Genomic DNA, 13078 nt, shown 5'->3' with positions numbered 1-13078 from the left:
ACTGCGGCATACCGACGACGACGCGATTTGATAGCTGCATTGATAAGGACTTCACTCAGTAAAAATCCATCACTCAACCACGTCTGGTCACTCTGAGTGTGGAGTGTCTGACTTCAGCTGTCTCCGTTGAGTCAAATAACTGGTTTGGTCGAAAATCCAGAAAATCAATCATATTGATGACGATATTATTATGATCATCTCGTTAAAGTTTCATACTTTCGTGTTTTTCGCGACCTGAATCAAAAGTACAGTCGTACAGTTTTGGACCTAAACAGCGAGTGGTACTAATAATTTTTATCGAGGTGTGCAGACGTCTAGCATTTGGAGGAACGTTTATAGTTTGATTTATTCATATTTCAATCGCTGCATTTTGAAAATGAGGCGACGAGCGGGCGTCGGTGCCATTCAGAAGCAAAAATTGGAACAAGAAAAGTACAAGGACAAAGGGACGGTGATTCAGGAGAATCAGTTTGAACATATGACCAAACAAATGGAAGTGTTCCGCGGGAATCTTGAGGAATTCGCCACTAAGTACAAAAACGAAATCAAGAAGAACTCACAGTTCAGACGACAGTTTCAAGAAATGTGTGCGTCCATCGGTGTCGATCCGTTGGCCTCCGGAAAGGGCTTTTGGTCAGTCCTTGGCATCGGAGATTTTTACTACGAATTGGCCGTTCAAATCGTTGAAGTGTGCATGGCGACAAGTTATAAAAATGGTGGTATCATTGGGTTGGACGAGCTCAGGGATCGCCTGGTGAGTGGTTTGCAATTTTAGGTGCTTTATATATTTTTTTCCTTGTTTGTCTAATTTGTCTGTCATAATCAGTACGATAATACTTTTACTACTTCTCTAATTGTTTATGAGTCTCACTTAAACCATACTGTTTATTTTCCAGATAAAAGCTAGAGGTCGCAATATACAGCATCAAGAGATCACAGTTGACGACCTACTGTGTGCGGCCAAGAAGCTAAAAATATTTGGCAACGGTTTTTGCGTGATTCCTGTCGGCAAGGGCCAGTACATGGTGCAGTCTGTGCCTGGAGAACTGAGCATGGATCAGACAGCCGTACTCAAACTGTTGTCGTCTTCTGGCAGTCCCTGCGTCAGTCTTTCGTCCCTCAAAGTGCAACTCAATTGGGAAGAAACGAGAGCTGTGAACGCTATCAGTCAAATGGTTATTGAAGGCCTGTGCTGGGTTGACAGTCAAAATGATGGTGAATTCTCATACTGGTTCCCGGCCATGTTCAACGAATGCATAACATCATGACGATATTTCATTTCGAAATTGTTTGTAAATACCTATCATATTATATAAATTATTCTATAAATATTAAAGATTTCTATTGAATGTTGTAAATAAATTGAATATCACACAGATTGTTGCAAGCTATTAATCTTTTCTCAGTGAAACATATGGGGCTTAGAGGTATAATAGATTTCTAAATGAAGACCAGACACGTTCCAAGCTTCTTATGGCATATTTGGTTTCGTTGAGGCAACACTAAATTTTCTAATCCCATTAGGGGCATACTGGAAATACAAATTGGCTGACTAAAGGGAAAAGAGAAATCCGCCCATTGTTGGTATTTCTTCCCTTTTTTATTTTTTTAGTTATAGAATACAGTTATAATTAAAAACACTAATTTATATTATCATTTAGTAGATCACCCAACTTCCACCCTAGCCAGCTCCTGAATCAAGACTTGAAAGTCCACACAGATGGTGAGGTAGAAAAACCATATATAAACTAAATGATAGTCATTAAGTACAAAGTAAATTTGTCAAGAAAGTCTAAATTTCTAATGTGGTAAATTAGATGAGGGCTGCAGAAACAAACAAAACCACCTTACCTCCATCTTCATCCTGTGAGAGAATATTATTGTCACGGGCTAGATGTAATCATATTTCTTCTGAGTTTTGTTGATAATATCTCATTTATAATTGGAATTAATACATTTGTTTTCAGTAAAACATCACGTAAGTTTTATTAATATAATATAATATCAGTGTAACAAAAAAAAAACAAAAAAAATGTCTATATTAATTTACAAATTCAAAGTAATTGTGGGTCACAAGATTTTGTTTGGCAATCTACTCAAATGGATAAAAAATTATAAACTATTTCTAGAATAGAACAAAATTATCACATGTATTTGTTTTGGCCTGTGGTTGATGTACATAATATTTATTAAATGCATAAACACAAAACAAATTTATATCATAGTACTATGTGTAACTATTCAGAAATATCTTCATTCAACGAGCAATATTATTATTGTTGATTATTAGCATTGGTAATAATATAATAATATAATATTACAATTTAGTTTTTGTAGAAAAAAAGTTATACTATACGCTACTTTTGTTGTGTGTTTGAAAAGTAAATTACCTATTGTTATTATTTAAACATCACAGCCACAAAAAAGGGTACAAAATAAAACAGTGGCATTGGTTACTTAACTTATTCAAAGAGACCATTATAGTGAGGCGATTACATTTTACGTCAAAAAAACAAAGAGGCATTCTTTCGGTATATTTTAAACGTCACAATGTATAAAGCACTATAATTTAACCTCAAAATAATTACAATACCTATTTGTTTTGAATAAACACTTTAGTACATTTTTTGTTATCATGTATGTATAGTAATAATAATAATAATAATAATAATAATAATAATAATATAATAATAATAATATGATGTATACTTATTTATGCGTATTGTATCTATCGTAAACTTAATACAGTAGGACAATTAATAACATAATATAAAGACAATTTAACTTAAAACCAGGTGTCGACAAGATGAGAGGATGAGAGATAGATTAAAATCTATAATATATACAATAATAAAATTACTATAATTATAAACAGAAAATTAATCAAATTTAATTATACATAATAAAAAAAAATATATATATAATTGGTATAATATTATGCTGTTGGAAACTACGTATTTAAATTCAGCTTCTCGAAAACAAATATGAGTTACGAATACATTTAGTGAGACATTATTTAAACCTTAAAATAAATATGATACAGTACAATGATTAGTAGTAATAAACACATTTCAGATAATACAAGTTAGGTATTTTGCTCAATTATAATAAAAAAAAATATATAATACTAAAGAAAAAAGAAAATAAATCAGTCTTAGGTAAACTTCTCGCCGTTCACATAGTTTGATAACAAACTCTTGTTAAAAATCTAATTAATATCGTACAAATAAATCTCAAATCAAAAACTCTAAACATTATTTTCTACACTCATTTAGAGATTCCAGAAAGCGATAATAGCTGTGTAAATTGTGCAAATGCAATGACTGAACCGTTACACATTTTCAATTAAATGATTAGGAAATTTATTAAATCTAGTTGTTTTTCAATATTTTCCACAATAGAAAACAGTGTCAAATATAAGTAAAGAAAAAATTTTACTTTAAAAAACATCTGTATGAATTTTTAAATGTTATTCTTTATGAAAGTACTTTTTACTAACAAATATAATAAACAGACTTTGTAATTTACTGAAAAATTAAAATATGTATATTTTTTAAGCAGTGGATTGTTGATACTTTGAAGAGCAGTGATAATAATTACTGATTTATTTAAATGTTATAACACTTGGCCACCTCCATTATTTATAACTAACAAGACAAGTCCATCCTAACGAAAAGTTTATATAGTACGAAAAATGTAGATGTATAAATATTATATTATGTATATTTGATCGGCATATTATGAGTCATCAATTAGTGTTTAAATGGAAACTCAAGTAGATGAAATTTAACAAACATCACAATCTCTCAATCAATAAAAAGATCATTTTTGGAGAAGAAATAATTTGCAAAAGTATACCTCGATTTTCAGAAAACATAAGACCTATCATTGTATTTTCTTAATATCCCTTCAAGTAGAAAGGGCATACTGTATGTAGATCTATTACACAAAATAATTAAAAGAGAAAATTGTACAAAAATGGTTCTAAAAATAAATATACATTATAGTAGTAAATGCTACCGCAGACTATACGTCCATATGTTTGGAAGGCTGTTGTATTATAAATGGTTCACTCCACATTCTTCTTAAATCACCCTAAACAATTATTATTTAAAATGTAAATTAATTAATTTATATTTACAGAAAACAGTTTACTCCCAGGAGTATAAATATTACCTTTAAATAAGCCATGGTCAGAAGAGGCAACAGTGTAAATGGAACTAGATAGAGTAGTGCTGGTTGGGCTGCTTTAAAAATTTCTGAAGACACTGTAGCGGTGACCAGACCCAGAAAGTATCCGATTAGAGAACAGTGGAAGTAACTACAGAGAACAATAAAAATTAACAATGTTATCTATTTGTTTTTCACAATTATTACACAAATTTCATAATAAAATTTTTGTCTTGCCTTATTCTGCCAAGATGTCTTGGAGGTGGAACGCCAGTCTCCCCGAAATGTAGAAGCTGAGATTTCTTATATGCATCATACCGCATCACGAAACACAGTAATAGGCCTGGCATAACCTGCAATAGCAAACAATATTGATAGTTTTCCATCAGAATGCTTACTAACAAATTAACATCAAAGTATAACTCACAATATCCCCAAGCCCAAGCATTGAAAACCGCCCATTATGAATACTGGGAAACACTAATTTTCCAGGAAGTGATAACCTTGGTGCTTCTTTAGCAACTCCGCCAATGTGTAACTTTCGAGCCACGACTCCGACAGGATTTTCTGCTGACCTTGTTGCCACCTATTTTAATATATAATAATGCAACAATAAGTATTTTAGCAATTTTTTATAGCCGCATAAGTAATGCTCACTTTGACCATAACGTTGGTGTTAAATATGTACGATGAGAAAAACACCCAGAAAACATCATAGATCAAAAGACCAGTCAACAGAAGAGTGGACACTTTAAGACTAGGAAGTCGGACAAAGGCAATAAATGCTACACAGAGTCCCATTCCCATTGCTACAAAAATTTAAAAATAATTTATTTAGTACTTACTACTTTGAATTATCATTCCAAACAGATTTTAAAAATACATTATTATAAAATAATAAATTGTATTTTAAATTTGAGAAAAAAAATTGTTGTTTAATGTTATTGAAGCATATCTTTCTCTTGATTATTATTTCATATTATTATAATTTAAGGTTAGAAGGAATTGAAATCTAAAAACATTTAAAAATAATTATTGCATAAAATTTAGCACTCACCATCCATTAACAGCCAATGCCCAGTCAGTACCCAGATACAAACTATAAACAATGCCATTGAAAAAGACAGCAGCTCAGCCATAGTAAACCGACCACATATACCGAAAGAGATCCTAAAAAAAAATTTAGTTATAACAAAACAGAATAAGAGTGTTTTTAAAATATAAATTTACTTGTTTCCATCAGAGCAAGGATTAATAATATACTGACACATGGGTAGTAGGAGAAATGCCAACGCAACAGTAGCAATAACTGAAAAAAAAGGTAATTATGAGTATTAAAATATACTTTCTATGACAGCAGAGGTAATGAAATATTTGTAAAGAATGTTAAGTTAGTTGAACACTAATTTGTATTTTTTTTGTTTAAATATAATTTATTTTATTATACAAGAACAAAAAAATATGTTTGAGAATTTTAGTAATGATTTGTTGTCTTTTTATAAAACCAAAATATAATAATTTGGATATAAGTTTTTGTGTTTTATTTCTACCTGGGATATAATTTAATCTTACAATGTAATAAGGATTTCCAACATAGAATTTTAATTTTTCAAGAAGTCTACATGATATTAACTTTCCACTTTTTTTAATTTTATCTCTATAAGTCACACCAAATTGAATTAGAAGAATTGGAACATAAAAAAATTGACACCATATTCAATAGTTTGGTAAACTTAAGGCAAATAAATAAAAAATATTGTCAAAATACAATCACCCGTGTATAAATAAATTTCAATCTATTTTTAAAATTCATATTATATCATTATTTAAAATGGTAAATTGGAAACATATTTTTATTGATTTTTATATTGAGTGTGTACGTGTAAGATAAAAAAAATTCAGTAATTGACACTTTTAATCCCCTTAATAATAAAAATGAAAACCTGATTATTTACAAGTTGTAGTTTAGTATGTGTGACATAATCAAATAACACAAGTGATTTCTGTACTTTCTATTTTTTCTTCTTATATATTATGATTAAAACACTTTTTACAAGATTAAAAGTCAGTACTCAAGTTAAATAATAATTAATAATTAACAATTGGAAAATAGTAAAATCAAGTTATTACATAAGGGACATGATATAAAGCACTTAAATAGTGACATTGAACATAATATTTACTCAATACAACAAAAGACCAGCTTACTTGCAGTGCATATTGCAAATAACATTTGCATAGAATCAAAGAAGAAAAACATGACTAATAATGATATTGAAGCTCCTAGAGGCAAACACAAAGCTTGCATAGTATCCAATGTTTGAACATCTAAGAAATAAAAAAACAAATAATTTATTAAACACTAGTATATTTTATATTAGTGTAATAATTCATTTACAAAACAATACCATCAGTTTCTGTGCAAATTAGAGTCCAGAAAATTGTTAGTAAGAAATCAAATTATTTTAGTTTATTTGAATGAAAAAATAAAAATATTACCAATAACTAATTTTAACAGCTAAATAGCTACAATAGTCTATGAAATATGTGTATACATTTTATGGACACTTAATATTGTAAAATACTGAAATGAAATTATTTTAAAGCATGTTAACCTTGTTTTCGCTTACTAATATCTGTTAAGCATACAGAGCTTCCGTTGGAGCTCTTAGATTTTTCTTTTTCTCTTTCTCTGGCTTCCTGTTCCATATTTAAAGATCTGGAATGTATGAAATATTAAAATAATGGTAAATACATTACAAATATGTATATATATTATGTATTTAATATTTATTAACCTGAAACTGCCATAAACAATTAACAGAATAGATATCAAAAATGTGGAGACCCGAGATGAATCCATTATTGTATATGCCCTGAAAAGAATTATTTAATATTATTTAATTAAATAGGATTTCATTTATCTGTGCTAAAATGGTATGTAATAATATATCCTACCATTGATAATCTACTTGGGAAGACATTTTGGTACAATTAACAGTGAAGTCTTCTTCTGCAAATACAAATAAAGTAAGAATTTTAAAATAAAAAACTCACAATTTTTATAATTAAATCTAAGTATTAAAATAAATACATAATACAAATCAAAAATGTCCAATAAGATTAGTGACATCCAAGGGAGGCCCTGATTTAAAATTATGAAATTATTTTATGATATTTTGTTTAGCCAACAAAATAGGAAAGTTTTTGTTTTATAGTTATTGACCCATAGCACAATGAGCCAATATTTAAGTATGATACATTAAACTGTAATAGTTTTACTGTTAAGTTTATTTATATTTTAAAATCCTAACTTAGATATTAGTTATTGAAGGGCATGGGCAATATATTAACACCTATGAAGGTGCAAATCAATGTTAGGGAACCAGCGAACCGCTGACCATTGATACAAATATTAATTACTAACTTCATTAAAATATTGTATAACTTTTATGTTAATGCCCTTTAATAATTTAAGTTAAAAATAATACATACCTAATCTAAATAGGTACTTTACTTAAATTAGTATTATTAATTTTTATGAAATGTATAACTTATTATTTTGAGATTCTTATTTATGCAATGCCTGTTATTATTAAAATTTAGTTATGTAGTTTTTTTATTGAACAGAAACATCAAAACACAACAGATAATGTAACATTGAAGCCCTACCTACTAACAAGAATCTAAGCCATATAGGTAGTTTATGAAAGGTTTACATAACATATCATCAAACAGGTATAGGTATATATATATATATATATTTTAATATATTCATAAGTTGATAGAAAATGGGAACAGGAAAGTCTAATGGGTAAAATTAACATTTACATTTTTTCAGGTGAGTAGTTTCAAATTGTTCTAAAAAAATATAATAAAATATAAGTAATATTTCATTGTTAAAAATGAATAAGCATTCAAAATATAAATAACTTATATAAAACTTGAATTTACAAATGTTATAATTGCACATAACTGCATATAATCAAGATTAACAACCATTATTAAGGATTTAATTAACATTTATTCTTTAGTAGAGGCAGGAGCTTATTTTAAAACTAAAACCATTTTAAGTAGGTTAATGTTTATTTGTAATAGAATTCCTAAATCCCACGTATTTATAATTTTTAAGCACAACAATGTGATTAGTGAGTAATGTGGGTAAAATTAACATAGAAGTTTGATATATCATAAAACAAATTTTATTTAATTGTTAATATTTATAAATTAATTATCAACAGTTAAAGAATATAAACCATATGTACAAGCAGCAATACAATATGTATATTCATATTATCTCAAAAGTAACAGTTAAATTATATATGTGTACACCATACACGTATAACTAATTTGTGAATTATCTAATAAATTATATTATATTAGGTAGGTGTGTCAGTTTTAAACTTTAGTTTTACTTAGTTCTAAGCGTTCTTTATTCAATTGCAATAGGGTTTATTTTCTTATTTTACATTAGGTACATATTAAGTCCTTGACCATTGTCAAGAAATATGATAGATGTTCACACAACTTTTGAATAGTAAAGAAATAGTTTCATTACAAATAAAAAAGATAGTAATATGTATTATCTAAGAAATATTTATTAAGCATGTACTAAGTTGAATGTACCAATAGGTACACAATTAAGTGTTTTTCTTTAGTTATCTTGTGCTTATAATTGCTATTAAATATAACTTTTAATCCAGATGTATGAGATGCTGTTAAATTTAAATAATTATTCATAATAAATAAAAATAATAGGTAGCATAGTAGCATAACTAAATCTAACCTAACAGTTATGGCATCCTGTCATTTTGTCAAAAATAAATTAACTCATGACAATTGATTGCAATACATAGTTCATCATAATAACAATTTACCACAAAAATATTAAAATCTTATTATAACAGTATTGTATTTTAATTTTATTACTAGATTATTAATTAAAGGAAAATTGGTGCTGATCCAAGTTACACTCATAATGGTTTATAATGAAAACAATTTAAGCCTAAATTATACTCAAATTAGTAATAATAGAATAACACTTTAATCCAGTCCACTTATAACAGTACCTCAAGAAATTAGTTCTAGTAAATATTATTTTTAAAAAAATACCAGTATAATTTATTTTAATTTTTGACATGTTTAGTGAGGTATAAACTCAGGTATAAACATGTAATCTCCTCTTTTTTTATTCTTTCCTTATTTCGTATCACAACGTATAATGTTAAAAATAATCTCATGATAACATTTTCATTGTTTAAAAAATATTATTTGATGTTTTGTACCATCAGGCATCAAGTTAAAAATGTCTTGATATACTAGTATATACCGAGACTAAAAGATTTTAGTATCATTATTTTGTGTGTATTGGATTAAACAAATTAATTTCTAGCCTACATAACTTGTTTGAATATACTTGAAGCTCAAACTTACAATTGAAAATTGCCAAAATTTTATGTGAATAATTAGGAGGGGCATTTTGACCATAGATGTGAACATATTATTGAAGGCATCCCTAAGCACACAGCCGGCATTAATATAGTTGACATATTAACTTACTGGGGTAATAAACAGGCATTGCTTTGACCACTGCCAAGAACGTTTCTAAAGACGAATACAGTTGACATATATTTACAGTTCTATATTGTAATTGAAAATTGTTGAGCTTTTATTTTTTCCACTCATTTTTAATTAATTATATGGTTCATTACAGGGATGTCGTTATGAGAGGTGCGGTGCAACGGCACCACTAACTTAAAAAACGTCAACAATTGGCCCGCCATTCAAACTTCAGTGCGCCGCCATAATCAACTTATACATTATGATTTCATACTTAGGTAATATAAATAAAATATATATTTTTTTCAAATTTTTGTATATTTTTGGTTTATCAGTTTTATTACTATTTGATTATACCTTATTTGCCTTTTTTTCAAATAATAGTGAAGTGGCTTTAGCTGGTTGCTTTAATTGCTTATACGCTTTTAATTCTTTGAATTGCTAGCTATTTAAAAGTTGCATTAGTCGTTATGAGTTTCAATTAGAATTATAAAAGGGAAGGAAACAATATTTTCATAGGTTAGCAAGGTTACCTACATTTATATATATAAATACATTTTTTTTTTAATGGCCAGGTGAAATGTCAAAATGGGCCCGCCTAAAAGCGAATAGAACCCAGAAAAACAACTGAAATGACACCCCTGGGTTCACATCATAAGCATTTCAATCAAATGTAATCTATAATTTGTACTCTAAAGCATATTGTGCATATTGTGCCTACTGTCATTTGATGATTAAAAATAAAAGGTTATATTATATTATTTACCTTTTTAATTACCTGATTCAATTTTCTTAGAAAAACTAGTGATTAGTGAGTCTAAGGCTCAGGGCACCTATGAAACATTGTTGTATACATATTAACAATCAATAATCAGTAATGACTGGTGAATCACATAGGTAGGTACATTTTTAATGTTTATAATATTATTTACACAAAAAAATTATATATTACTAGATAAATAATAGGTACTTAGTAAATAAAAACATAAGTCATCTGAATAGTCAATAGAGACAATTCTGTAGGTATTAGAATTAACACATTTTGATAATCTATCTTAAAATGTTTATAAATTATTAATACAATTCACATTTTAAATGTGTTTATAAATAATGCTTATCAGGAAATATGTACAAAAACAGAAAAACCTAAAGATAAAATTATTGAATGAATGGTGGTATGTCTAGATAGTAGTTTCTAATAGAATTATAATATTTTAACATTGGTTTCAAAAATCAAAAGTAATTATTCTACACGATAGGTACCTACTAAAAAAATTGAAATAAATAAATGTAAATATTAATCATAATGTTAAAAACATAGGTATCAAAATGTTTATTATGTAGCTGAATAGTAAATTATGAATTAAGCATACAAAAATATAATCTATAGCTATGATATTATGTTAGGTCTTATATATATATTTATATGATTATCAAAAAATACAATGGTTTCCAAGATGGTTTCTAAAAAATAAATAAATGTTCCACAGACTTACAGAAATAAAAAAAAGATTAGGTAGGAAATTAAATAGGTACTAATTGATTTTTCTATTTGTTTTCAGCTACCTATGCATTTATCTAATTTTCAACTATCTTTATGTCCAAAAGAGAAACACTATAAAAGTTAACCAATGCAATTGATCTTATTTTTCTGAGATCATCAACCCATTTATTAATGAAAGTAGACTTAAAATAATTGTCTCGCTATTGGTATGATTGTTATAAATTTTTTTTTTAATGGCATAGGTAGCTGCAAAGGAATACTTAACCACAATTGGTAAGTACAAAATATGATAGAAAAGAAGACCAATTTGCTTGTCAATCATGCAGAAAACAATAATTGGGCAGTTAAATATTATATAGTTAGGTACCTATCAATGTTTAAATATGTACTGGAAGGAGACATTAAAAGTAGGCTAATTTACAAATTATGATCACTTCTATGATTACTTTATTCGTGATATTTAAAAATCAAATTTATATAGGTTTTGCTTGAATAACCTTAGCGAATGGTGTTCAAACACTGCTAAACCACTTTCAAAAATGTTAGACAGGAAGAGTCCGCGATTACCTAATGATAATGGTCAAGACTTAAGGATACGACAGTTGTCATCTCTTGACAAATAACGCCAGACGAAAAACATGGGACACTTTTTTTTGAAAAATGAAACTTCAGTAGTTAATGATCCTTATTATTTTTAATTATTGATCAAATTCGAAACACTTACGCTCGTAACTTTGTAGTCAAGCTATATTACGATCGCAGAACGGTCGATATGATTTGCTGAGACTAAGACGTCGTCGGTCGGCGTCTGATGCTCATCGATTTCCATCCCGTCACACGTTTTCGGCGGATCGGAAAAGTATCCGGAATCTTTGGAAAACTATACACAGGACAATGGAAATCGAGACAATCTCTTCTGCTCCGTGCCAGTGTACCACTAAACAATCCGACCGATGACACTCGGTATTCACGTATACCTGTCGTCAAGACGAAGACTTGACGACGTCGAAGTCTTCCGAATACCGAATAACCATTGTCGCACAAGTCATCGCGCGAGCAGCACGGTTTTTGATATTTCTTAAATAATTATTTTTGTTGAAACCGAATTAATCCCAAACGCGAAAACCACCGGAGGGTTGGCGAAAAATATTTGCGTCACGAACCACTGACGATACCGGACATTGTAATGTAGATTTTAAATTATACTCGAAGAGACTTCAGTGGCATATTATTAAAATCAGAAATGTTATTTGCAAAAAATTCGTCGGTTGTTGTCGTAGTCTTTTGTTGTTATTGTTTAGTCGAGAGGCCGTGCGGCGTGCGTGCGTGCGGAGTTAAATTTGGAACGCGGCCGCGGACACCACGACTACCACTGCAGCTGGAACAATGTAGAAAAATGTAAAACGATATAATAGTAGTATAGTACCGTACGACGTCGGACGTACACAACTAGAGCGGACAGCGGTAGTGGTGACGGTCGAGTGGTGGAGGTGATGATGTTGATGATCGGTGAGTGGAGAAGGTGGCGGTGTCGAAGAATGGCGAGTGGTGGAAGTGGCGGAATGGTTGTCGACCGCGGTAATGGTCCCCTGCGGGCGGTGTGGGAGTGGTGGTCTGTACTCTGTAGAGTCGCGATCGCAATGGGTCGGTCTGTCCCGGCGGCGGTGCGGGGGAGTCGAAGGAGTGCGCGTGCGTTATCACTGCAATGTTATCATTTTATGGCTCCGCCAGTTTTGTTCGCGGACCCATCTGTGCCCGGTTGTCGGCAGATGGCGCGTCCTACGTTCACCGCGAAAACTGAATCCCCGAGTCCTCCGAAACTATTTACTTGTTACAGGTACCTAC

At 29.7% G+C, this 13078-nt stretch overlaps 2 protein-coding genes across 6 annotated transcripts; one reads left to right on the top strand and one right to left on the bottom strand.

Moving 5' to 3' along the window:
* The first annotated feature begins 58 nt into the window (after positions 1-58).
* Positions 59-4236, top strand: LOC111039629 (vacuolar-sorting protein SNF8). Of its 4 annotated transcripts, XR_002605114.1 has the most exons (5): positions 59-754; positions 897-1292; positions 1378-1584; positions 1665-1978; positions 4144-4229. XR_002605114.1 is itself a non-coding variant. In XM_022323219.1 (3 exons), exons 1-2 carry the CDS (start codon positions 377-379, stop codon positions 1266-1268), a joined length of 750 nt encoding a protein of 249 aa, XP_022178911.1. In that variant the 5' UTR covers positions 59-376; the 3' UTR covers positions 1269-1292; positions 1378-3227. The 4 variants fall into 4 exon arrangements, 2 of the variants coding, with proteins under 2 accessions (XP_022178911.1, XP_022178910.1); XR_002605113.1 differs by having other exon boundaries at positions 1378-1978; positions 4144-4236; XM_022323219.1 differs by lacking the exon at positions 4144-4229 and having other exon boundaries at positions 1378-3227.
* On the bottom strand, positions 2174-12645 carry LOC111039627 (signal peptide peptidase-like 3). Of its 2 annotated transcripts, none has more exons than XM_022323215.1 (12): positions 11958-12645; positions 7129-7183; positions 6969-7046; positions 6786-6889; positions 6379-6498; positions 5401-5479; positions 5228-5340; positions 4828-4979; positions 4598-4756; positions 4408-4523; positions 4177-4321; positions 2174-4095 (listed from the first exon to the last, which is right to left on the bottom strand). In XM_022323215.1, the coding sequence occupies exons 2-12, from the start codon at positions 7152-7154 to the stop codon at positions 4027-4029; spliced, it is 1161 nt and encodes a 386-aa protein (XP_022178907.1). In that variant the 5' UTR covers positions 7155-7183; positions 11958-12645; the 3' UTR covers positions 2174-4026. The 2 variants fall into 2 exon arrangements, with proteins under 2 accessions (XP_022178907.1, XP_022178908.1); XM_022323216.1 differs by having other exon boundaries at positions 6801-6889; positions 11958-12644.
* Positions 12646-13078: the final 433 nt, after the last annotated feature.

This window comes from Myzus persicae, unplaced genomic scaffold (genome assembly GCF_001856785.1).
Source record: "Myzus persicae strain clone G006 unplaced genomic scaffold, MPER_G0061.0, whole genome shotgun sequence".
Lineage (NCBI taxonomy): Eukaryota > Metazoa > Arthropoda > Insecta > Hemiptera > Aphididae > Myzus > Myzus persicae.
The sequence above is the reverse complement of the archived record's forward strand: the minus strand, read 5'-3'. Positions and strand labels throughout refer to the sequence as shown.